This window comes from Palaemon carinicauda, chromosome 24 (assembly GCF_036898095.1).
Source record: "Palaemon carinicauda isolate YSFRI2023 chromosome 24, ASM3689809v2, whole genome shotgun sequence".
NCBI lineage: Eukaryota > Metazoa > Arthropoda > Malacostraca > Decapoda > Palaemonidae > Palaemon > Palaemon carinicauda.
In genome coordinates, this window is record NC_090748.1 from 87,070,587 (window position 1) to 87,096,304 (window position 25,718).

Below are 25,718 nucleotides of genomic sequence, written 5' to 3' on the forward strand. Positions count from 1 at the left end.
TAAACAGTCATCACAAAGAATTTTTTTTTCTTGGTCGTGAAAAACATAATGCATGTAATATTCATATTTTAGTATCGTATTTATAAATAAAAACAGTGAATTATAATTTTTTCCGTTTTTTACGTTTATAAGTCGATACAGTGAACCCTCGTTTATCGCGGTAGATAGGTTCCAGACGCGGCCGCGATAGGTGAAAATCCGCGAAGTAGTGACACCATATTTACCTATTTATTCAACATGTATATTCAGACTTTTAAAACCTTCCCTTGTACGTAGTACTGTTAACAAACTACCCTTTAATGTACAGAACACTTAATGCATGTACTACAGTACCCTAAACTAAAAAAGGCACAAATATTAAAGGCGATTTTATATCATGCGTTTCCTAAACACGCTAAAAAGCACGATAAAAAATGGCAACCAATGTTTTGTTTACATTTATCTCTGATCATAATGAAGAAACAAACTGGAGGTAGAGCTTTGCTTATTACCCAGACATATTTCCCATACTTTTCCCTTAGATCTACATCACATCTTCCTACTTTAGATATATATATATACAGTATGTATATATGTATATATATATATATATATATATATATATATATATATATATGTGTGTGTGTGTGTGTATATATATATATATACATTTATATGTATACACATATACATACCTACATATATACATAAATGCATACATATATATATATATATATATATATATATATATATATATTACTGTATATATATGGGTTATGGAAAAAATCCGCGAAGTGGTGAATCCGCGATGGTCGAACCGCGAAGTAGCGAGGGTTCACTGTATACGCTCATCTATGCTTTCCAAATCAGCTGATTAAGGCAAACTACCGAAGGCTATTCTGTATTTCCTAAAAGAAACAATTATTACTTGATCTATCATTTAACAATTAGCATACTAATTTCAGTAGTTTTATTTTAAATACTTCGCTCATTATATATACTATTGAGTTGAGTCGCATATAGAAGTTAACCGAAGATTCATTCGTGTTCCCGATGCGCGATAATTTATAGTTTTTAGCTCTGTGGTGCTTGAATACAAAGCTTATGAAATTATTCATATCGTGTTATATCAAAATTATATTCTCGGTTTTCAGATACGGTAATGTTATTTTTAAATTAGGCATCTACATTTGATTACGCCATTTACATATTCATAGCTTTCCACTAAATTTCCTTTTTGTTTCATCCATATTTTGGATACAGCTTTCCCCCGATTCCAAACAGAATTATAGCTATGATTATTCTTTGTTTTCTCGCTTTCATTTACAGTTTGTTAGTTTATATTAGGCAGTATATTCTCTTGAGGATCTTTCTTCCATAGTGAATAAGGGTATAAGGTAAAAATGTCAGTCTTATGCTACTTTTTTAACTACTTTATGATGATTGAAATACAAGCAAAACCGCTGCTTTTTGATTTGATTGTTCATAATAAAACGTGTATTTTGTTTGGTTCTTATTGTGGCTGTATGCATTTACGCAATGATTATAAGGTTACTAACGATACTTCATCATTATCTTTGAATTTTCTAATCCACTGAAGTAGAAGATGGGATGAAGAAATTATTATTTACTATTATTACTAGCCAAGCTACAACCCTAGTTGGAAAAGCAAGATCCTATAAGCCTAAGGGCACCAATAGCGAAAAATAGCACAGTGAGGAAGGGAAACAAGGAAATAAATAAACGATTTAAGAAGTAATGGAAAATTAAAATAACATTTATTTAAAAAACATTAACAACCTTAAAACAGATAATTCATATATAACTATAAAAAGACTTATGTCAGCCTGTTCTACATAAAAACATTTGCTACAACTTTAAACTTTTGAAGTTTTACTGATTCAACTACCCGATTAGGAAGATCATTCCACAATTTGGTCACGGAATAAAACTTCTAGAATAATGTGTAGTATAGAGCCTCATGGTGGAAAAGTTCTGAGTGTTAGAATTAACTACAATACATGGCTAATATTTCGAATAGTAAGGAACCGTCCAGGAAGATCTGAATGTAAAGGATGGTCAGAATTATGAAAAATCTCACGCAACATGTATAATGAAGTAATTGAACGACAGTACTAAAGATTAATATCTAGATCAGAAATAAGAAATTTAATAGACCATAAGTTTCTTTCCAATAAATTGAAATGAGAATCAGCAGCTGGAGACCAGACAGGAGAACAGTACTCGAAACAAGGTAGAATGAAAGAATTAAAACACTTCAGAATAGATCGATCACAGAATATCTTAAAAGACTTTCTCAAAAAGCCAATTTTTTTGTGCAATTGAAGGAGACAATCCTAATGTGTTTCTCAAAAGTAAATTTGCTATCGAGAATCACACCTAAAATTTTAAAAGTCATACAAAGTTAAAGAAACATTATCAATGCAGAGATCCTACGTACAATCATACTTTGAGTTTTGTATTCAGCTTTATACCCCATAATTTGCACCATGCTCTAATTTTAGCTAGATCTCTATTATTATTATTATTATTATTATTATTACTATCCAAGCTACAACCCTAGTTGGAAAAGCAAGATGCTATAAGCCCAAGGGCTCCAATAGGGGAAAATAGCCCAATGAGGAACGGAAATAAGGAAATAAATAAATGATGAGAACAAATTTACAATAAATCATTCTAAAAACAGTACCGTCAAAACAGATATGTCATATAAACTATAAAAAGACTTATGTCAGCCTGTTCAACATAAAAACATTTGCTGCAACTTTGAACTTTTGAATTTCTACTGATTCAACTACCTGATTAGGAAGATCATTCCACAACTTGGTAACAGCTGGAACAAAACTTTTAGAATACTGCGTAATATTGAGCCTCATGATGGAGAAAGCCTGGCTATTACTGCCTGCCTAGTATTACGGACAGGATGGAATTGTCCAGGAAGATCTGACTGTAAAGGATGGTCAGAGTTATGAAAAATTTTATGCAACGTGCATAATGAACTAATTGAACGACGGTGCCAAAGATTAATATCTAGATCAGGAATACAAAATTTAACCCTTTTTACCCCCAGGCTATTTGGAAATTTCCAACCCTTAACCCCCAGGGGGTTATTTTTTTCCAAGCACATTTTGCAGTATATTTTTTTTAAATTGCTCTACAGTAACAGCCTTAATTTTTGTCATAGAGAGGTCAGGTTGGTCTCATTCTCTTGGAAAATGTCTGAATTTTCTCAAAAAATTATCAAAAATATGAAAAAAAAAAAATTATAGCATTTTTTTGCGAGGACGTACCGGTACGTCCATGGGGGTAAAGGGATGGCTTTTGTGAAACGTACCAGTACGTCCTTTGGGGTAAAAGGGTTAATAGACCTTAAGTTTCTGTCCAACAAATTAAGAAGAAAATCAGCAACTGAAGACCAGACAGGAGAACAATACTCGAAACAAGGTAGAATGAAAGAATTAAAACACTTCTTCAGAATAAATTGATCACCGAAAATCTTGAAAGACTTTCTCAATAAGCCAATTTTTTGTGCAAATGAAGAAGACACAGACCTAATATGTTTCTTAAGAGTAAATTTGCTGTCGAGAATTATACCTAAAATTTTAAAAGTCATACAAAGTTAAAGAAAAATTATCAATACTGAGATGTGGATGTTGAGGAGCCACTGTCTTTGACCTACTACAATTATACTTTGAGTTTTGTTAGGATTCAACTTCATACCCCAGTGCACCATGCACTAATTTCAGCTAGATCTCTATTAAGGGATTCAGCAACCCCAGATCTACATTTAGGGGATGGAATTGATGCAAAGAGATTAGCATCATCTGCATATGCAACAACCTTGTTTTCTAGCCCAAACCACATATCATGTGTGTATAGTATGAAAAGTAATGGGTCAAGAACACTACCGTGTGGAACACCAGTCATCACATTCCTATACTTACTATGGTGCCTTCAACAACAACCCTGAGATCTATTACTTAAAAATTCAATAATGATGCTAAGAAATAACCCAACCACTCCCAACTGTTTGAGTTTGAAAACAATGGCCTCATGATTAACATGGTCAAAGGCAGCACTAAAATCCAGGCCAATCATACGAACTTCCTGACCACAATCAAGGGATTTCTGTACAGTATTGGAGATTGTAAGAAGGGCATCACATGCTCCAAGGCCTTTACGAAAACCAAATTGCAAACAAGGGAATAGATGATTACCTTCAGCAAACCTATTAAGACGTTTTGCCAAAAGACGTTCAAAAACTTTAGATAATGTGGGAATTATGGAAATTGGGCAGTAATCAGTTGGACTTGAGCTACCACAAACACATTTACATAGAGGAGTAACATTACCAATTCTCCAACAAGTGCTAAAGGCTCCTCTTCTTGCTAACTTGCGCAAAATAACAGATAACTTTGGAGCTAAGAAATCTGCAGTCTTTAAAAAACAAAGGAAAAATACCATTTGGGTCTACACCTCCATAAGCTCTATTAACCCTTTTACCCCCAAAGGACGTACTGGTACGTTTCACAAAAGCCATCCCTTTACCCCCATGGACGTACCGGTACGTCCTTGCAAAAAAATGCTATAAAAATCAGTTTTTCATATTTTTTGATAATTTTTTGAGAAAATTCAGGCATTTTCCAAGAGAATGAGACCAACCTGACCTCTCTATGACAAAAATTAAGGCTGTTAGAGTAATTTAAATGAAATATACTGCAAAATGTGCTTGGAAAAAAATAACCCCCAGGGGGTTAAGGGTGGGAAATTTCCAAATACCCTGGGGGTAAAAGGGTTAAGGGATTCAGCAATCTCAGATATATATTCAGGAGATGGAATTGATGCGAAGAAAGTAGCATCGTCTGCATATGCAACAAGCTTGTTTTCTAGGCCAAACCACATGTTATGTGTATGTAGTATGAAAAGTAAAGGACCAGGAACACTACCCTGTGGAACACCAAATTTCACTTTCCTATACCTGCTATGGTGCCCATCAACAACTTTTTGAGATCTATTACTTAAAAATTCAATAACATTGCTAAGAAACGACCCATCTAGTAAATATCTTCTATATTTAATGACAAACTTTGTGGCATACTAACTGCTATTTGAAATATAGCTTTAAAAGGAGGGCAATTTTACCATTTTTAGTGATGCAAGAAGTGTCCTACAAGCTTTAGAAGTTTTTAACATCATGCATAGCCAGTAGGAACAGGATTAGAAGGCCTTGAGCTACATTGTCAAGAACCACATCATGCCCATGCTAGTAGCTCCACTGTAGCGAAGCAGCCCATGGTATCCACTGCTCCAGCATCTGAGACTGAGGTTACACCCTCTTTAGTCAGCAAAGCTATATCAGAAAGTAGTTAGTTTGGTTTATCTTTCCTGCCTCCTTTTTGGCCCAGAACCTTCATGCTTAGATTTTCTTTTCCCCATATATGGTAGGGAAATATCAGCTCACAAAAGGACATATTTGAATAGCTGCAAGAGTATCATCCACTAGACTATCAAGCAGTGTAGAAGGCATGAATGGTTTCTTAGGACTAGGTCGATGTGTCAGATAACCCCGGACATCTTTAGCTTCCTTTTTGGTCCATCTCTTTGAGCATAGGAAGTTTAGGCTATAAAGAATTTTGTCATACAAATTGGCAATGACAGAATTCCTTAAGCCAGGTTTTTAGTGTAGATCTAGATGTTTAACTTTTATATCTAATATAGAGTACTATTAATAGGATATATTACTCATTGGATTTATCACCCACTTATAGTTAATCAGGTAGTATGGAAATAATATTCCTTGAAATATATTTTAATTTTATTCAACCTTTTTCATTTTTCTGTTACAGAATTCAACTCCGAAAAGAAAATCTATGGGCGATTCAGAAAGGGGGTCTAGTGCCAAAAAGATAAAAATTGAATCAAGATTAAAAGATTCCATTACCACATCTCCAAGTTCTCAGCATGCTAAAGCTAGAGTTTCTGCCCTCCTAAACAGACCACCCATGGAAAGACCAGTAAGTTATAGTACATTTTAATCTCTATATTTCCTAACTCCTCTTTTTGGCACTTAATATTTCTACTATTGTTAAGTTTTGTGAAATTTACAGGTTTCAGATGTTTTATTCTGAAGTTATATAATTTAACCAGTTTTTTTTTTGTATAGATACATTACTTAAATATAACATCTCCATCAACTGAGACATTGCATTCTGTTTAGAAGAGTGAAGATGATCAGGTTGGTTGTTGTATGCCTGGCTGCCTCTATATGCATTATCATCTCTCCTTAACTCCGATTTACTTTGTACAGTATGCAGCAAAAGTGGTACGACCTGATTTCATTGATTTTTGGTCAAAATTCATTCATTTGTATTTCTGAAGATGTCAGGTTACAACAAAACATTTTGAAACTTTGCTCAGTAAAAGACAGTTCACAGATCATGGTATCAATGGAATATTTTTTATTAAATTATCAATTAGATCATTATAAAAAAACATTTAACACGTTAATTTTTCATTACGGTAAAAAGGGAGACTAAAAGACAGTTCACAGAGCTTGGTTTTAAGGTATCAATGGAATATTTTTTTATTTGTTAGATTATTATAAAAAAAAAAAAAAAAAAAACATTAGCACAGTTTATCCATACGTCAATTTTTGGTGTCACAGTGACTTACTTGCTAAAGTCCAGTCATCTGTCAAACATCGTTGTAGCTACCAAATTGTGGCTGTAAAACCACCCCCAACTCAAAGAGCTATATTTGAGCTGCGTCTTATCAGATTTTTAAATAAAGACAACCAATCGTCTTAGCATTAATGAAAGAACTGTGTATAGATGACTACGTGAGGACAATATTGGCAAAAGACTGGTTGACAGATGGTTTCTTTAATTTGTCGAACCATCCGCGTGATGCATTGAATTTTTTGGTTACCTACTTCGATGTCCCTTCTGCGTCGTCTTCGGCTTGAGCACTCACGGATCACCAAAAATGCTGCTGGCCTTGTGGCAGATTGTCATCAAGGTGATTGTGTCTCCAGCAATCTTGTCCTTAATTTAAAGGAGAAGCAGTCTCTCTATCTCATCATAGACGTGGCTTCTCTTGCTGGAGGAAACGTTCACGCCCCTGGAGAGTGTTTATGCTTTGATGGCTTCCTTCTGTTTAAGTATGGTACCTATCGTCAATGGATTTTGGCCATATTCCTTGGCGATCATACTTAACCAATTATCTCGAGCTTCGTCTTCATAAAAAAGGATCATCCTCTTCTGTCCGTGCACATCAGCAACTTTCTTGGGACCCATGACTAATAGAATATGAATTAAATATTGCAATACGATACAGTACATTAACTAAAGGCACGAAAGCAAAATCACCAACACGAATTCAATTTGAACAATATCGCTGCCAAAATGAAATGGTCAAGGAACGCTGATGCGTAGACGCATGATGTGATAGATGCTGACCAATAGGAAAGCAAGATCTTGTGGTAACTAGCATCAGAGTAGGGAGATAACCAATCGGAGCACTGGATGATGGTGACGAGTTTACAGTTTGGTGGCGCACGAATTTTGAAATTAGTCTCGGCGGTCGGGCGAATCTCGTACCATACCTCATTTCGTATCATGAATTTGTTTTTTGTAATATGGAGTAAAAATATCTTCATCTCATTTTGTATCATGAATTTTTTGTATGCTGTATCTTTCATATCATGAGGTTACTACATAGTTTGCCTGAGTTTATTATAACAGGAAAATAATGTATTTTACAAGACGAAATTGACTTTGTTCCGTTTTTCCTGAAATTTGTTGGATTTTTTACTGTGGCCTATGTACAGTGTTTCAAAGAATTATGTTTAATCTTTTTGATGAATTATTGTGGTAGACCATTTATTTAACCAATACCTTATTTATTATTAGTTATAATAATTATTTATTACTTGGTTTATTAATGCCTTTAATAAGTTGCATCTCTTGAGATTTACTTAACATTTAGTTAGGTAGAACCAACTTTTGAAGGGTGTATAGGTCCTGCCAGTTGTTTAAATGGCTTGGTCAGAATCGGTACAGTAGTTTTTGTGTAAAGTTGCTCACAAACAAGCAGGGAATACATACCCCTTGCAAAATCTTCACCAAAATCTATTAACCCCTGTTTATTTGTTTGTGAGCAACATTACACATAAACTTCTTTACCGATTTTTATCAAACTTGGTTTTCATATTGAGTATGAATGACCCAAGGATGAATCTGTGATATTTTGGATAAAGTTCATCAAAGTACAATTACGCAGCAGTACTTTGAAAATAATTGCAGTGGTAATTTTTATGTTTTAAACATTACACAAAAACTACTGAACAAATTTCAACAAAACTTAGTGAACATATAAGGTATGACCCTGGACATATTTATTAGATTTTAAGAAAATACTCCTAAGTACATATATGCAGTGGAATCAAGAGCAAAATAACACTGCTTGGTGTGGTGAAGGTATGCTTTCTACTGAGTGCCCCTTGGGTTACATAAATTAATTACCTTCTTTTTAAGAATTCATATTGGTGGTCGGGCAAATTTAAAATTATAGTTGTTCTGGCGTAGATACTAATCCTCTGATATTTATAGGGGTATACTTTTGGCGCAGCTGAAAGACGAGCCATGATAGTTTTAGTGAGGGATAACTACCCTATCTGCTAGTTAGCGGGTGGGGGGTGGGGTAGACTGGCTACCCCGCTCACTCACACCTCTCGGCTGAGTAACCACTTTACTTTATGGCTCGGTAGAGGACGGACTTGCTGCCCTTGTCTCCCGCAAAGACTTGCCTTGATTGTTTTTCTGTGTTTTATTTTTTTCTCTTGTGTGTTTTTATTTATCTTACATATATATGAGTGTATATATATAAATGGAAATATATGTTGTTAGTAACTTTAATTACTGTTGACAACGTATCCGACTGCCTCCACCGTAAGGGAGTTGTCATTGTCGCCCTACCCTGCGCTGATGGTCAGCAGGTTCTCAACACTGCTGTGTGTTTGTTTCATAACTGAATTAAAGTGTGTAACAGTTCAGCTCCCTTTCGAGGAATTATCATACAAGGAAGGTGACTTATTCCCGAATAGTGTATTTTGTGCAGCGGAGCATGAATTGTAATTGATTACAACTTCCTTTTTTCACAGGTAGCAGCGACGTAGAACACAAGGCCGATTGCTACGGCCGCCCTGTTCGTTATCCTGCGCTCAATGTGGTAGCTCGTGAGCTGCCCACGTTACGAGGTAGCATTCGCTGTCAACCTTCAACTTGATGTTCCTCCTTCGAGTGGAACCTCTCTCTCTCTCTCTCTCTCTCACGCGAGAGAGTGATTTTTTTTTTTCGCCTATGCTTTTTTCCCATAGAGCTGGGAGAAAGCTTTACTTAGGTTATGTCCTCTTGCGGGAGGACTTCTCTCGTTCACGAGAAAGATTTTTACGCCTACGCTTTTTTTCCATAGAGTTGGGAGAAAGCTTGCCTTAGGCGATGTCCTCCTTCGGCAGGATTTCTCTCTCGTTTGCGAGAGAGTGTTTCTTACGCCTACGCTTTTTTCCCATAGAGCTGGGAGAAACCTTGTCTTAGGCGATGCCCTTCTTCGGGAGGACTTCACTCTCGTTCGCGAGAGAGGTATTATTAAGCCTACGCTTTTTTCCCATAGAGCTGGGAGGAAGCTTGTCTTTGGGGATGTCTTCCTTCGGGAGGACTTCTCCCTCGTTCGCGAGAGAGATATTTTACGCCTACGCTTTATTACAATAGAGCTGGGAGAAAGCTTGTCTTAAGCGATCTCCTTCGGGAGAACTTCCCTCTCGTTCGCTAGAAATAACTTGTAGGAGTTAGCTGATCCACCAGGGCCGGTGGCAGAGCTTTCTCTGAAGCAGGTTACACCTTCAGGGGAACGAATCTCTCGTCTTGAGAGAAGACCGCCTCTGGGCATTGGTGGTTCCCCGTTGCTTATGGTTCTCCTTCAGGGGCGGAGCGAGAGCCTTATCTTAAGCGACATTCTCCTTCGGGAGAACAAACCTCTTATGCGGAGGTGTTATCTTTGAACCTGCTGGTTCTCCTTGATCCCTCCGGGTCTCGTTACGATCACCCTTTGAGCTGGCATGATGTGAGCCTTCGGGCTTTCGTCATGATGATCCTGCGGGGTCTCATGACAGTAGGAGTCCTTCGGGACTCCGCTCGAAACCTTCAGGTTTTAGTTACGCTGAACCTTCGGGCTCTCGTAACGATGGTAACGTTGAGCCTTCGGGAACTTTTACCATCAATCACGCTGACCTTTCGGGGTCTCGTGACAGAGGAACTTCGGTTCCTCGTTACGCTGATCTTTCTGGGTCTCGTATCATTAGTTACGCAGAACCCTTGGGCTCTTGTAACTTCAGTCACTCTGACACTTCGTTGTTTTGTGACTGGGAAACTTGAGTTTCTCGTTATGCTGACCCTTCGGGGTCTCGTAACATTAGTTACGCTGAACCCTTGGGCTCTTGTAACTTTAGTCACTCTGACACTTCAGTGTTTTGTAACAGGGAAACTTCGGTTTCTCGTTACGCTGACCCTTCAGGATCTTGTAACATTAGTTACACAGAACCCTTGGGCTCTCGTAACTTTAGTCACTCCGACACTTCGGTGTTTAGTGACAGAGAAACATTGGTTTCTCGGTGCGCTGACCCTTCGGGGTCTCGCAACACAGGCTATGTTAGGCCTTTGGTCTCTCGTGCCCTTAGTCACGCTGATCCTTCGGGGTCTCGTGACAGAGAAACTTCCGTTTTTGGTTTGCACTGACCCTTCGGGGTCTCACAACGCAGTTCACGCTGAACCTTTGGGTTCTCGTGATCATAGCTATATACTTATACAGTATGACAAAGTTTGCGGACACTCGTTGTGTTGACCGTTCGCGCTCACACAACACAGGCCATCGTGAACCTTCGGGTGAACGTAGTAGTAAGTACTCTCGCCACACTGAGAGCTCTCGCATGCAAATTGGCGCGCACGACCAGCCTTTTGCGTGCACGGACGATCGGGCGCGCACGACCCGGTTGGCGTGCACGACCAAATTGGCGCGCACGACCAATTTGCCGCTCGCGGCTGATGTGGCACGCACGGCCAAGTTGGTGCGCACAAACAACTAGGCGCAGACAATCAGTTGAAGTGCACGAACAACTCTTATGACAGAGTTTTTCGAACTCTTGTCCCGTGAATTGTTCGCGCGCGCCCATCGTCATCAAGAGTTTTACTCTTATGACAGAGGTGTGCCTGCTGCCTAGGGGTTTCCGAATCTCTACGGGTAACTATGACACAGTTCCTTTTGGTCCTGGTCATGTAACACGATTCCGGAAAATTCCATCAGGAATCAGCGACAGAGTTCTTGCGGGTTCTCGGCACAACATCCCTTAAGGTCGTGAGAAAGGAATTCACAAATAGATTCTGAACCCCTAGGTTCTCATCCGAATTTCTCGGTTTCTGCGATCCAGAGTTTTTTCTGAAAACTCTATGGTCGACCTCCCCCACCCTATGGGATGGGTCTTCCAAAGATGCGACTTGATACGTCACGCTACACTCCCAGCCGATTACTATATCAGCTAATCTGGTTTCACCAGCACTGATCCTTTCGTTTTCGAACGAACCACCGTCATCTTTCCTCCACCTTCCCACTTCGAGTGGTTTGGTTAGCAGACGGAAATGAGTGGGGAATGAAAAATTCTTTACATTCCAGTTCATTTCCCCTGGAAGGCCTTGCCTGATTTAGACGGTAGTTTTCTCACTAGCGAGAAAGCGTTCGATGGCAATTATGTCTGGCCCTCTTGAAGCAAACCCCCACATACGAGACTTCACCCTTTTCGGGAGACTCGTTCCTGAGAAGTTTTTACAGAACTTCAATGGGTGTTGTTAAAACTTCATGAAGGCCGTAAGCCGTCCCGGAGCATGCGCTCTAGCCAAGACAAAACCTTGAAGTTATTGTCTTAAACTCAGTTCTACTGTTTGATGGAGGCAGCCTCCCCCGTCATTGTACCCTGGGTATAACGACTTGCCTTTTTACACGATATGCTTCCGAGACTTTTTATTCTATCCTTACAGAGTTATTGCTTTGAACAATCAGTCCCGAAGGAACATTGTTAGCTGACGTTAAAAGAACGTAGCAACAGCGTGGGCAACTTTTTATTATGTTTATGAACGTTTCAAACCCCGCCCACAGGTAATCAGACATCCGTTTCTGTGTAATGAACACTGGCTAGCCCCTCACATAAAGAGGAGGGGTAAACCAAAGGGGAAATGATCGCTTCTATAACTGTATATTTTGTTTGAGAACATGTTCGCTCTCGTTCAAGAAAATATTACAGTTAGTCAACGATCAAAATTCTTTTGGCAATAATGTTGCGATTCGTCGCACATACATTATTCCCGCAACCGGTTTCGTTGCAAACGTCTCCTGGAGGCAGAGATACACATGCACTAGCGCAAATGGACAAGTACATATATGCATGCAAGCGATCTTTCTGCCAATAAGGGCTATATACATCTTGCAAGTAGAACTCCGTTCTATTAATTTGTATATTTATATCCCTTACTGAAAGCATGTTATTCAGTACATTACTTGGCTACGTTCCTGTAACCAGACATACGGCATTTATGTTCTGCCTCCTTATAGGCATTTTTTCCTTTCCCCCGATCGGAAGCTTAGTCTCCTACAAAGGCTTTAGCTGGAAACTTCTCGTAAGCATATTTGTTCCCTAGTAGGGAACATTTAATATAAATGCTAGTTTACTGATCGGAGACGGATAAGTACGAATGTTTTTTGTCCTAAGAAAGAGAAACCTCCGTTATGAACGTTTTCAACGTTTTCCAACTGAGTTCCTGGCATGACTTTTAAGTCGAACTACGCATGTATGCTTGTTATGCTCACTGTTCAGTGTTACTACTCCGTAGAAGATTTATTTTTTTTACCCACCCAACAATAGATTGAAGATACCTCTTAATCCCCTCTTGGGTTTTGTTGGATGCGTTCGGTGATTACCGTACAGTCTCTTGTCCGGAAAGCGGTCTCTATAGAGATTTGCTATTATAACATAAGCTGTACTGATTAACTGGTTTACCGTTTGGTATCGGTCTTATTCGGCCAACCACACTGGATTAGTGGCAGTTGGAGGGAGAACAGGCTGTTCCTCTTCGTTGCAAGAACGTGCAATTAGTTACACGTCTTGACATCATCTTTCGATATGTGTTTATTGCTATGCACTCCCCCCCCCTCACCGCTGGACAATCTGCGGATGATGGGTGGCAGACGAGAGCTTCTGCAAAGAGGCCTGTCTTTTCGTCTTCCCTCTGGATCTGATATTCTCTTTAATGCATCCGGGGGGGGGGGGGGGGGGGGCATATGCTGCACCATTCCAGCCTCGTCTGTTGGCCCGATTCAGAAAGGTGCCAGCATTCACCTTTCTTAGAGAACCATCTAGCACTACGAAGCCTCAGATGGACAGAGGACAACTAGTTGCCCCCATCTGCTCGGTCATTCCTGGTACAGGAATGTGCTTGCAAAACCACCCAGATAGTGGGCTCCTAGTGTCTTGGAATCATCTTGTATCCAACAAAGTCTTAACTTTGTGAGGTCCCTGACTGTGGTTATGCTCGCAACGGCTCTGATCTTCAGGCTCCCACTCGACCGTTCCCCAGTCCCGGAACACCAGGCCCTCAAACTAGATGTATTCCAAGATCGGTGGGGCGGCCTAGAGGTGTGCCTTTTTTTTTTCCCCATTCGGTCTGGTAAAAATGTCCTCAGCCAAGTCAGGATACGCAAGATCTTATCAATGACTCCAATAGCTTCGCTATGGCATCCCGCAGAATGGTTCCCAGATCTTCTACAGCTCCTGACGGAGTTCCGAGGGATCTTCCTCTTCGGTACGATCTTCCAAGCGGCCACATGCTAACACTTTCCCAAGCCGTATCTTTGCTTCGACTTCACGCCTGGGACGATCCTACACCACCCCTCTCAGAGAGGCCTTTCGCAACAAGTTACAGAAAAGATGTCTAGGCATCCCAGACACTTTTCAGCGTTGGTCTTCCAGGCGAAGTGTTCGGTCCTTGTGACTGATGTCGTAGAAGGGGATTCTCTCCCATTGATGCCTTTACTTTTACAAGTGTGAGATAACTTGTCCCCCGTCGGATCTCAACCTCCTCCTGGGAACGCGGTTCTGGTCCTTCAGTCTCTGAAGGCCCCTCTCTACGAACCCTATGCCCGGCAGCAGATCGCTTCCTTACACGGAAGACGGCCTTTCTACTCACTTAGGCTTTTGACCAAGAGAGTTAGTGTGTTGTATGATCCATCTTCTGATGTCTTCTACCCTAGGAGACGGGGAGAAGTAATCTTCAGCGGCGTCCCTTAGTGGATTGCCAAGACTCAAAATCCAAGTGTGCTGTACCCTAAGTACAGCCCATTTCAAATAAAGTGTCTTCGTTCGGTAACCGGAAACCTTCAACTGGTGTTTTACCGAGTGAGAAGTCTGTGGGGTTACCTTAAAAGAACGATACCAGCTTGCCCCCTTGTGTTGGCACTGTTGACCAGCACGGGGAATGTCAAGAGGAGGACCTCAAGGATTTCTTTCCCCTCTGGGATCGGAAGGCAATTGAGGTTACTCTCAATCTACACTCTCCTCCATGCTAAGACTCAGAGCTCGTAATGTCAGTGTCGTTGCTACGTCCCTGGCGTTCAAGAAACTACTCTGTGGCGCAAATACTTTAAGTGGGGATGTGGAAGCGTCAATCGACCTTCACGGCCCACTACCTGCAAAGATGTAACCCACAAGAACATGGAGACCTTTTCCATCGGTCCTGTGGTGGTCGCACAACAAATGGTCTAAACACCTCAGGCTCCTTGATGGACAAGTAGCAGAGGGTTGAGGGCTGATGCTACCCGGATTAGTCTGGGGTGAATGAGTAAGAATGCCTTTCTTCTTTTCACCTTCTCTCCTCTGGGGAAAACAGCTCCGCAAGCCTCAGCATAGCTGACCTCACCTCCCTGCAGGTAAGACCCATTTCCCTTGTGCCTCCTAAGTATAGAAGAATACTTTATGTCCCCAATACCTTTTTTAGGGAGGGTATTGGGTAAGTGTTTAAGAACAATAGGTTTTGTACTCGAGTTCCTATGTTAAAGACAAGCCACACTGTTAGTTCCACTCACACAAGCATCTGCAGGCCGCTATCAGTGCATTACCTCATATCGGCACTTGATTTTAGCGAGGGTAGGGTCCCTTCTACTATTGATCACAGATCGAAATAAAGAGGACCCCGGGTCATGACCAAGGCCAGTTGGTGAGGACTTCCTTCCTCCTAAGAGTAAGTCACCCAATAAATAGCGGAGGGTTTGTATCTACGCCGTAACAAATAAATTTGTAAGTAATTTGTATTTTCCATAGTATACAAACCTGGAGCTATTTATACAAATTGGCCCGCCACCCTGACCCCCGAGAAGTCCTGCCATAAAGCAAAGTGGTTACTCAGCCGAGAGGTGTGAGTAAGCCAGTCTACCCCACCCCGCCACCCGCTAACTAGCGGATGGGGTAGTTATCCCTTACTAAAATTATCATGGCTCGTCTTTCACCTGCGCCAAAAGTATACCCCTATAAATAGCTCCAGGTTTATATACTAGGAAAAATACAAATTACTTACAAATTTGTTATATTTAGTGATCCATGAAGTTTGGAAGGTTGGCGACCGCTGGTTTAGATGGACTGGATGAGCCCCCTCATGTACAAACCACTAACAAACTATGTGCTATTCACTCAATCTTCACATAATCTCTAAGTCCTAGGCACAGGTTTAATTTCGTGCTTTCTAACCAGACAAAAGATACTCTAGACTTAATACTCAAGTCTCAGCATCAGAAAATTTACATGAAGCCAGTAGGTCCTCAAAGCTGCTGCCATTACCCGTCACACCAGAGACTTTTTGACGTACACTCTGGCACATTTCAGAGCTCACTGCCTATTGATGCTGGTGTTGCTAATCAGTTTCCATTGATACCAGTTGATAAATTGCCCAACCTCCCATCCATTGTTTTTGTCTCAAAAAGGCAAACATGGAGGTAACAGCTATGTCTGCAATCCAAGCCTGCTCACGGGTAGACCACTGGTCTGGAGCAGTATCTCGCTTTGCGGTGACCGAAAACTTAAGGGAAGAACAGGCCGTTAAGCAATTTGAGGAGTTATCTTAATCTAGGGTAAAAGCCATAGAATTCCTTGTGCATCAGAACATTTACCTATGGAGTAACTGTATCCTAAAGAGGTGCAACTCTGTCTTGGCTATGAGCTCTAGACAGCTGTCTCCCAGTGACGCGTTAACTCTGAGAAACTCACACTTTAGTGAATTTCCCTTGTCTATTCCCTCCCTCAAATGTAGCTACGGCTATAGAGAAGGAAGAGAGGTTAAGGCAAGCTCCAATGATAAGAAGGGCAGTGGCCACAAGATTGCCTGCCCCCAGCAATAGCTAAGGAACTTGCCTTTTAAGCCAGTTTCACAAAGACAATTGCCTTCAACAGATTCACAAGCAACCCGGTAGGTAAGCCCCCAGACATACCTTTTGCCAGAGAGGACATCCCTCGGGACGAAGAGGCCACAGTCACAGGCTCCCGCTTACAACCAGTATGGGATGCCTACAAAGCTTTTGGCTAAGGTGGCAGGACTTCGGGGCCGACCCTTGGAGGATAGAACGAGTCTTTTTCATAGTCTGTCTGCCACCTCTGACCAGGACTCTGGCAATCCAACAATTTTATATGAAAGGCGCAGTAAAGAACCTCCTCTTATTAGAGGAAGTATCCAAATTTTGGGCCAAAGGAGCCGTAGAGGAAGTCTTGAGCAACTCTCCAGTGAGACAGAGGAAAAGACAACTCCATGGTAACTGTATGGTTTCCACCCTCCTGCCATACCACCTGGTAGTAGAGTTACATGAGTAAGCTCAGATCAAAACATCCTCCCTCTTGGTAAAGTTATTCTCAAGTGGAGTGTGGTCATTGCTAACTATCTGAATTAAACAGACAGCAATGGGCACAGAAGGCCCTTTGGGCCTCCTAGCGGCAATGAGACTCTTAAACTTGAATGGTTTCAGATCTTGTGGTTTAATTACCTCTCGTCAGTGGTTTACTAATTCCCGGTATATTGCTAATCAGTCTTAGACCAAAAACTACAGTACAGTAATACACAATGCTTCTTTAGTATCCATGATACAGTTGTACACTGCTTCATCTGATTCGTCTGACTGAATGAAATCTGAACATCCAAGGGAGTCTGAATAATGCTAGTATCTTCAGTGGAGTGGTGCCCAGACTTCTGAAACTTCTAACGGAAGCCCCGAGAAAACCTCCAGAATGACTAAAACCTAATAGGTCAACCACGCTCAGGGAAAGTTCTACGTTGCAGTTCAATCGTTGCCACGTCATAATGGGAGACTAGTTGGCTGCATTTCCGAAAGAGAGTTCGAGCCCAACTCCAGATATCCCCGAAGTTGTTCGCAACTGTCTATCAGGCCAAGTGAAACCTTTAGTGATCAGGGTTATATGAGGGATATTGTGTCTCTCAAGCCCACTTTCCCCTGAATATGGGCTATTTGATGAGCCCGAGGAATGAATTCCTTGTCAGTCAGGGCAGTATAGGACTACTGCTAGACCTTAAACCAAATTCACAAACTGAAAGAGCTTGACCTCCCCTCTTCAGGAGATCTCTTGTTCAGGTTTTTAGCGTGCAGGCTTGTCCCCCAGTAAGAACAAACCAAGGCTTGATTTGTAGAGAAGGGTGCTCAAGTCTTTGAAGAAAGTCCACTTATGATCCCATGATCCCATGCATAAAGCTTAAGACAGGGATCTTTCCTTAAAGATTGCCATCTTCCTTACTTTACCTTCAGCCAAGGAGAATAAGTGGACTACATGGTCTATTTTACCATGTGTCACATTCCAGAGGGTACAAAGAATTTTTTGTATCCTTTGCTCTCGAGTTTATGACCAGAACCCAGTTTCCGGGGGAATATCAGTTGGACTTCATGATGATCTTATCTCCCAAGGAGGCCACTGAGGACCCTGATGTTATTTTACTCAGTCCAGTGAGATCAATATGAAAATTTTGAAATGAACGATAGATTGTAGGCCAAAACTTTTTCAATCTGGGCCTGACCACTGGTTACACCAGGGGAAGCTTCACCATGGATCCCTCTCTGAGCCTACGATATCCATAGTCCTTCCGCAACCCTAGCATTCCATGGAACCACTTGGAAATTTTCACGGAAGTTTCAAGAGAAACTTCCAGAATGGCCAAACCTGCTACGACAACCACACCTAAGAAAGTTCCACGGTGCAATGCATTGCCTGCCTCTTCACAGTTGGAAACTATCTTGTATCTTCTCCGAAAGAAAGGCTTTTCGAGACCAACTGCAAAACAGCTTTCTGGATATCTCCAAAAGTCTATTGCAGCAGTATTCCAGGCAAAATGGAAAATCTGTGATTAGTGTCATAAAGGGAATATTGCTCAACTCAGGCCACTATTCCCCTGATTACAGACTTTTGTGTGTTTTTGGAAAGAAGAAATCCCTTTCAGTCACTACAGTGAAAGGCTACCGCTCAGCCTTGAGCCAGGTGTTTAAACTGGAAAGGCTTGATCTCTCCTCGTCATGGGAACTCTCATTTCTCATTAGTTTCCAGCAGTCTTGCCCTCGACAACTCAAACCCCTACCTGTAATGTGACGAAAGTTCTACAGGCCTTAAGACAAGCCCCTTACAAACTTGTGTGTAAAGCCTTAGACAGGGATGTTACTTTAAGACCATATTCTGCCTGGCCTTATCTTCAGCCAAGAGAGTAGGCGAAAACTATCCTTGTTTTTTGTTCACGAATTTGTGGCCAAAACCCAGAATCCGGTTGAAAACGATATGAGCTTTGACTCACAATTTTGTCTTTCAAAGAGGTAACTAGTGCCTCGGATGACGTGTAACTTTCCTGTAAGAACAGTGCGTAAATATCTGAAAAGAACACAGTATCTTAGACCTAAATTTGCCAATTTGTTTGTGAACACTGGCTGCTTCAAAAAAGAAAGTATCCAGAAACACTATTTCTAGTTAAGAGAAATAATCATGAGAGCTTATAAATTCTCAGGGGAAGCATCCCTCCCCATGCCTCGATCACGTGATATACGTGGGCTAGCCACAATCTTCGCGAAACGCGAAAACCACTCTGTAGCACAAGTCCTCCAAGTTGGTGTATGGAAGAAGCAAACTACTTATATGGACCATTATCTTATACATTACACACACACATCTTTAGACACCTCTTCAAGCCCTATTGTTGTAGCACAACAAATAATCTAATTGTAAGCTCTTATGGGACACAACTATTTTTATCTTGGTCATCATTTATTCTCTGCATTATAAAGGTATGTAATGGGCACTTAAGGCAGATGGTGATTTTATTTGGACTTTAACCTTCACTTAGAATTCGCTCTAATGCAAGTAGGAAAGCCTTGAATTTTCAGTTTTGATGATACATTCTATGATATTTTGAATATTTAATATTATGTAACAGTTAAGGTTCATATGATTTCACCCCTGGCAAAGAATATTACAGTATTCTCTAGACTAGAACTGTACATTCTAGTGTAGAGAATAGACTATTTGCGAGCCGGCTACTCTTTTCACATATTATTCACTTTGATCTCTTAAGAGTAAATTTAGTTATAAATCATCAGAGAGGAAGGGCATACCTCTTAACGGAGACTTCTAACGGAGACTTCCTCCCACTTAAGGAAGACTCCCATATAAATGACTCAGAAGTTTTTATCTACACAGGAATAAACTGCAAGTTTTAAAAACAATTTTTATTTTTCCTAGCTATACAAACATGAATCATTTCTCAAAGATCCCACCTCAACCTCCCCGCAAGTCTGACCAGAAGAGTCTGAGGAAGCAAGCAAGCGTCATGAGCAGGCTTCCTAAGCCGTATGCACAGGGGTTGCTTAGCAACTAAATATGATGCAATTAATTTTTTTATTGTCTGGTCATAGAAAACGAAACTAGGAGTAAATTATATAAATGATTTGGGTTTGTATAGCTAGGAAAAATTCTTTTTAAAATTTTGTAGTATTTCATTAGTTAACTTAATGGATGCAGAAATCAGGTATCCATAAGATTATTTTTGATGAAAGGGATGGGGAAATGGTTACCAAAATTAAGAGGAAAGTAAAAAGATTCAACTCTTAAAACCTCCAGTTGTCTGTAGACTTCTAACCTCTAATAATGCCGCAGACTGGCTCCTTTAGTATTTTGAGATAATCTTTGACATTGCCTCAGTCAGAAACATCCAAAATTCAAGAAGCAGTATTGCTGCCAAGTCCCAATTTGGTCTTGTCTATGGAATTGCGATAAGTAATGTTAAGCTACCACTTTACAATACAGTACTGTACAAAATTTTATGATGAACTTATATCTCTCAAACAAGGATGAAAATACCGTATTTCCTGTGTCATTAGATGCGCCTTTTTCCCCTGAAAAATGCCCCTCAAAATTACCCTGCGTCTTAACACCAAGAAAAATTTGTATGTGAAAGTTTGACAACCCTCAAAAACCCAACTAATGACATACAAGCACTCACTCAATAGACATAAAATATAAACCTACCATTATCATTCATATGTAATAAATAAATGTATTTTCATATTGCACTTCGTTTAATGTTGTACCATAGCAAGTTATTTGTTTTGGTAATCAGCTGATGACTCGCTAACCCCCTTCTACAAGCAAACATGCCAACTAGTGGTCTCCTAGCAGACCATGCTATGACGTAATAGTTGTTTATGTAATATTTATTTTCACATATTTTGTTGATATTTGTAATAAAGCATTATTTTGATAATGACTTAGCCTGAGTTCAGAAATAATACAAACAGACAATTGCTGAATACGACCTTGAAAAAAATGTCTCACTGTTAGTTGAGTGTAGTGTTACCTAGTTAGCAGATCACTTAAACCTAGAGTCACATACAATAGCAAAAGTATTCCACCTAGGGGAATTTCTAGACTTCTTTGATCAATAATAAAGTGTGTGAAAATGTGTAGGCTATACGAGGAATTTTTAAAATATTCTGGAATTTTATTCTATACCAAAATTTGAGTAACAACATTTGGTAACACTGCTTTCATGTAAACAACACTTGGAAGTTGTAACACTAAACGAGTAGTTGTTGTGGCAACCACTAGTGGTTTGTTATGAATATGTAATTAAATTGGGATAACTAGTGTGCAACTAATTAATATTAACTAAAAAATTTCATAATAGACCCAAAATATGAAAATTTACTGTGCCAGACAAAATCTCACTAGATTTGCCAACTAGGAATTGCTGCTTAGAATTATAAAATCCTCGATTCCTTTTTTTCCCAAAAATGCTTTGCTAATTTAAGGGTGCGTCTTACCACTTGTAGTGTCTTATGACACGGAAAATACGGTAATTTAGATACCATTTTTTTTTCAAAACTTATCTGAATTTGTAATGTCATTGTAGATTTTAAGTCAAGGTAATTCAAGATATAAATTAGAATTGTTAATTTCTTTGCAAATTTCTTATTTATTCTTATGTGGATACAAACCTTTTGTCTTTTAATTAGATGAATGTTTCCAGCAGAGCTGGAATGGCTGTTGAATCATTAACAAGGTAGGTGCAATAGTTAGCGGAAGGGAGCTGCCCGACTCTTATTCCGTAAATTTTGTCTTTGTAACAAGTACAGTTGTGCTGTTGCTACTCTCCTTCATAGATCTTTTCTTACTTTTAGTTGGGATAGTGTCTACTTTGTTTGTGTTTTGTGAGCAAGTGTAAATGCATTGAAGGTATGTGTGTGATAAAGGGAATTTTGATCCTACAGATCTTCAGTCCCTTATTGTGTTCCTTTCTGAAGGGCAGGACTGTTTGTAGTTCCTCCCTGTGAAGTTTCACTCACACACTTCCAATTTGGAAAACAATGAGCTTTTATGAGAGTCACTCAGCTTGCATTGTACTTTTCCTTTTCTTTGGAGAGATTTACCTGATGAACTCCTAGTGTTTGTTTATTCCTCCAAGCCCGATAGTGATCATCTTTGTCTGCTGGACAAGCCTGACGTACTTCCGAGTGCTAATATTTCCTGTTGACAAGGGAAATAGAGGGAGCTTGCTCTCACTCACCCTCCCCAACTTTCCTCTCCCTCCCTTTTTTCTTCAGTGGATACTTTTTTTGGGCTTTTAGCTATATTATATTTTGGGAAGGAATGACGGTAGTGCTTTCTCGCTAACTGATACATCTGGGGTTGGTCAACTAGACTCTGTGCTCGCTTTAACAATCAACATTGTCGCACAGGGAGCAGATGACCAGTTCTCCCCAAACTGAGTACCAACATCACAGGTCAGGGGAAGGTTGACCACTCGGCCCACATTTCCCATTTCCTGTCATAACAAAGGAAAATTGTTTTCTTCCCATAGCAAGCTGCTCCATACAGAGCTCACCTGCTGACTAGTGCCTTTCGAGTTACTTAGCCAATGTGAGTTTGGCGGTAGGCCAGCGAGGATATTGGTCATATTCCTCTACTAGCTATTTTGGAACTCTGGCATTTTCCAGTACGTTCGTGGTTGGGGTGGGTGCTCATGATGCTATTGATCATTATTAATTTATTCCTTTGATTCCTTGAGGAGTTTTTTCACCAGTCTATAACATTGGGGTTAGTCAGAATAAGGTGAGATAAGTGTGACAGTTACTGCTGTTTGCATGGGGATCAGTTGAACAGTCCTGTAAGGATCCACAATCCTCCTGGTGTGTGAGAGACGTGCACTATATAATTTGTCATATAGAAACAGGTGAGAGGTCTCTCAAAGAATAAATCGTCGACTCTGTCTTGCTCTTTGATGGCTCTGAGGTACAAAAAGGGAAGAGAGGGTCATTCTCGTTTCCTTGCGGGAGGAAGGTAATCTGGATCCTGTGAATGATCCATATGTGCTTCTAAGCATCCAGACTTCTGAAGGCTTACAAGGGAAAGAAGCATGCTTGCCCCTCTTTAACCAGTTCTACCGTCTTATGTTCTGATGCTTCCTTTAAGAAGTTCAGGAAGAAATCTTGGGAGATTTTGGGTGATCTCTCTTCTCGTACACAAGAGAGAAAGAGAGACAGTCTGCTTCCAAGTGCTATTGTGATGCACTTCAACTCCTCCACGGTTTTGAACCTGACCATCTTGAGGTCATGAGTTGGGTCATTGTTCATATCTACGGATCTGAAATATTCACTTTGATCTAGCCGACCTAGAAGCCCCTTGCCTTAGGATATTCAAAGAGGCTTAGATAATTTTGCTTCTGACCATGGCTGCCATTTGGGCAAGATATCTATCTGATTGGCATTGGCACAGAAGTTGCCATACAACTGTATCGTTGCTAGACCAAGATTTTTTAGCCTGGTTGGAGCGGGGCTTTGCTGGGCTGCCCAACTGTATCACTCCACTTTTAACCTCGGCTAAGGACTGCTCGGAGTTATTGAGAAGGAAAGTATTGTATGACTTTAAGGATCTTTTATATTAGTATATATATGAAAAAAATCTTTTGTCCATTAATTAGGAGTTACTCTTGGTTGGAGAGAGTTCTCTAGAATCAAACTGGGCATATCATCCTTCCTGGTCCCCTGTGGGAGTAAGAAAGACTGTAATAATCTTCTAAAAGCCCACGCAAGGAAATATAAGGTAGAAGGGCCTCGGCCAGTGCTGCCTTAAGAGGAACTCCTTGCTAGGTCAAAGTGCACCTTTATCCTGGAGATAATATAGAAGGTATCAAACCACTCAGGAATGTGAGTGGAAGAAACCAGCCTATTTTTTCCCTTTGAAAGGAGGGTGAAAGAGTTGTTTTTTGGCAGAACTTGTCTTGCCAGAAAGGCACTGTCAGTATCTGTCATCCGACTATCGTGTAATGGTTGCGGCTGCATCATCCCCTTTAGAGGAGAACAAGAAGAGGTAAAAGGGCCAGCCATTCTACCTTTACTGGAAACATGCCAAATGTGTAACCTTAGACAAGATGCATACTTATTTTCTGTTGGAGAAGCAAGAGATACACAACTACTAAGCAGCTACCATTAGAATCAAGGAGATGCCTTCCAAGTTTTTGAGCAATGTCCTAAAAGTACAGAGGTTTGAAAGTGGTCCGAAACCTCTCAAACTACCGCCATTCCCTTGTTAATGATTCAGTGGCCATTCCAGTTGCTCGGAAGTCATTCCTCTGATTAAAGGACTTGGGATTTATTGCTTGGAAAAATGAAAATTACATGTGCATTAAACATATGTTATATTGTTGAGCTTGGTTACCAGAAAAAAAAAAAAATTAAAAGCAAAGATAATGTATGATATGTCTTAGTGCGTGTTGGAAAGAGTATTTCTTGGTAATTTGAAGTATGTCAACTCATTGCTTCGTAGCAGACCTTAGAACAGTAATGAGGTGGTAGATGGTTTTCCATGGGGGAAAAGTTTATTCAGTTTTGGAAAATCTCCTGTTATTAACTTGCCATTATTTTTTACCTATGCTAATATTTTTGTTGTGTAGGGGCTAATGATATCATGAAAGCACTATGAAGAATATCGTTATTAAAGCATTTGTCACATATACGGCTTAAAAAAACCTTAGTAACAGTGGTGCCTTCTCTCCTGGATAATGTTGAAAGTTCACTGTGATACCTTTATGATGCTAGTCCTCCATCCACTTGAGCATGACATACACCACCCTGATCATTACCATGTTCAATACATGTTTAGCACTGTGCAGGACTCTTGTATGAATTTTGGCTTAATTTTTCTCTATGCACCACAATACTGTCATCTCCATATTTGCCTTACACTTTCATCACCTGTACACAACGTAATTTCTTCATCACTGCCACTTTTCTTTCGTTTTTTATCTGGTGCTTGGTCTGCTTCTACCGAAAGCCTCTTTTCAAAATAATTGTCCAAAGAAGCTTGTTTCTGCCTGCTTCTTAGAATTTTTATGAAATGATTGTGGCAAACTTCATTACAGTATTCAAGTGCACAACCTGTGAGAATTTTTTCAAGGTGTCTTTTCTACTAGAGCCACCATTTTAAAGTAGCCATTTAGACCCTCCTTAATTTCTGCCGTTGTCAGTGGGTCATCCCCCACTCCCCTCTGTACTCTTCATGAACAACATTCACTCTCATGTCCCCCAACTCCTTCAGGTCATCATTCGTAACTTCGTCTGGGTACTCCTTGCTAAGCTCATCAATGTCGGCCTCATCAACTTCCAGACCCAGGGACGTCCCGAGTGTAACTATCTCGGCAACTTCAGATTGAGCAACAGGTTCAGGATCGTCAACCTTTTTGGAATCGGCTTCAGCTTGGTCTTCGTGAAAGCCCTCGAAATCTCGTGTGGAGATGGCATCAGGCCACAGCTTCTTCCATGCAGAGTTCAAGATGTGCCTCAAAACCTCCTGCCAAGCTTGATCGATGATTTTTAGGCATATGACATTATCAAAAAGCTCCTTCCAAAATTGACGAAGGGTGAGGTTTGTGCTCTCAATGATTTTGAAACATCTCTTGAAGAGATATTTCGTATAAAGCTTCTTAAAATTTTTAATCACTTGCTGGTCCGTGGGCTCGAGGAGAGGGGTGGTGTTCAGTGGAAGAAAGAGGGCCTTGATGAAGGAATACTCTGCTACAATATCTTCCTCGAGGGCAGGA

At 40.3% G+C, this 25,718-nt stretch overlaps 1 protein-coding gene across 2 annotated transcripts in view; it reads left to right on the plus strand.

The window, feature by feature from the left end:
* The window catches only part of Ndf (Nucleosome-destabilizing factor), a 361,893-nt gene that overhangs the window by 110,478 nt on the left and 225,697 nt on the right, over positions 1–25,718 (plus strand). For both annotated transcript variants that reach the window (XM_068348298.1, XM_068348299.1), the window contains exon 6: positions 5,847–6,014. In XM_068348298.1, the coding sequence (XP_068204399.1) occupies positions 5,847–6,014 (168 nt within the window). The remainder of the gene's footprint in view (positions 1–5,846; positions 6,015–25,718) is intronic.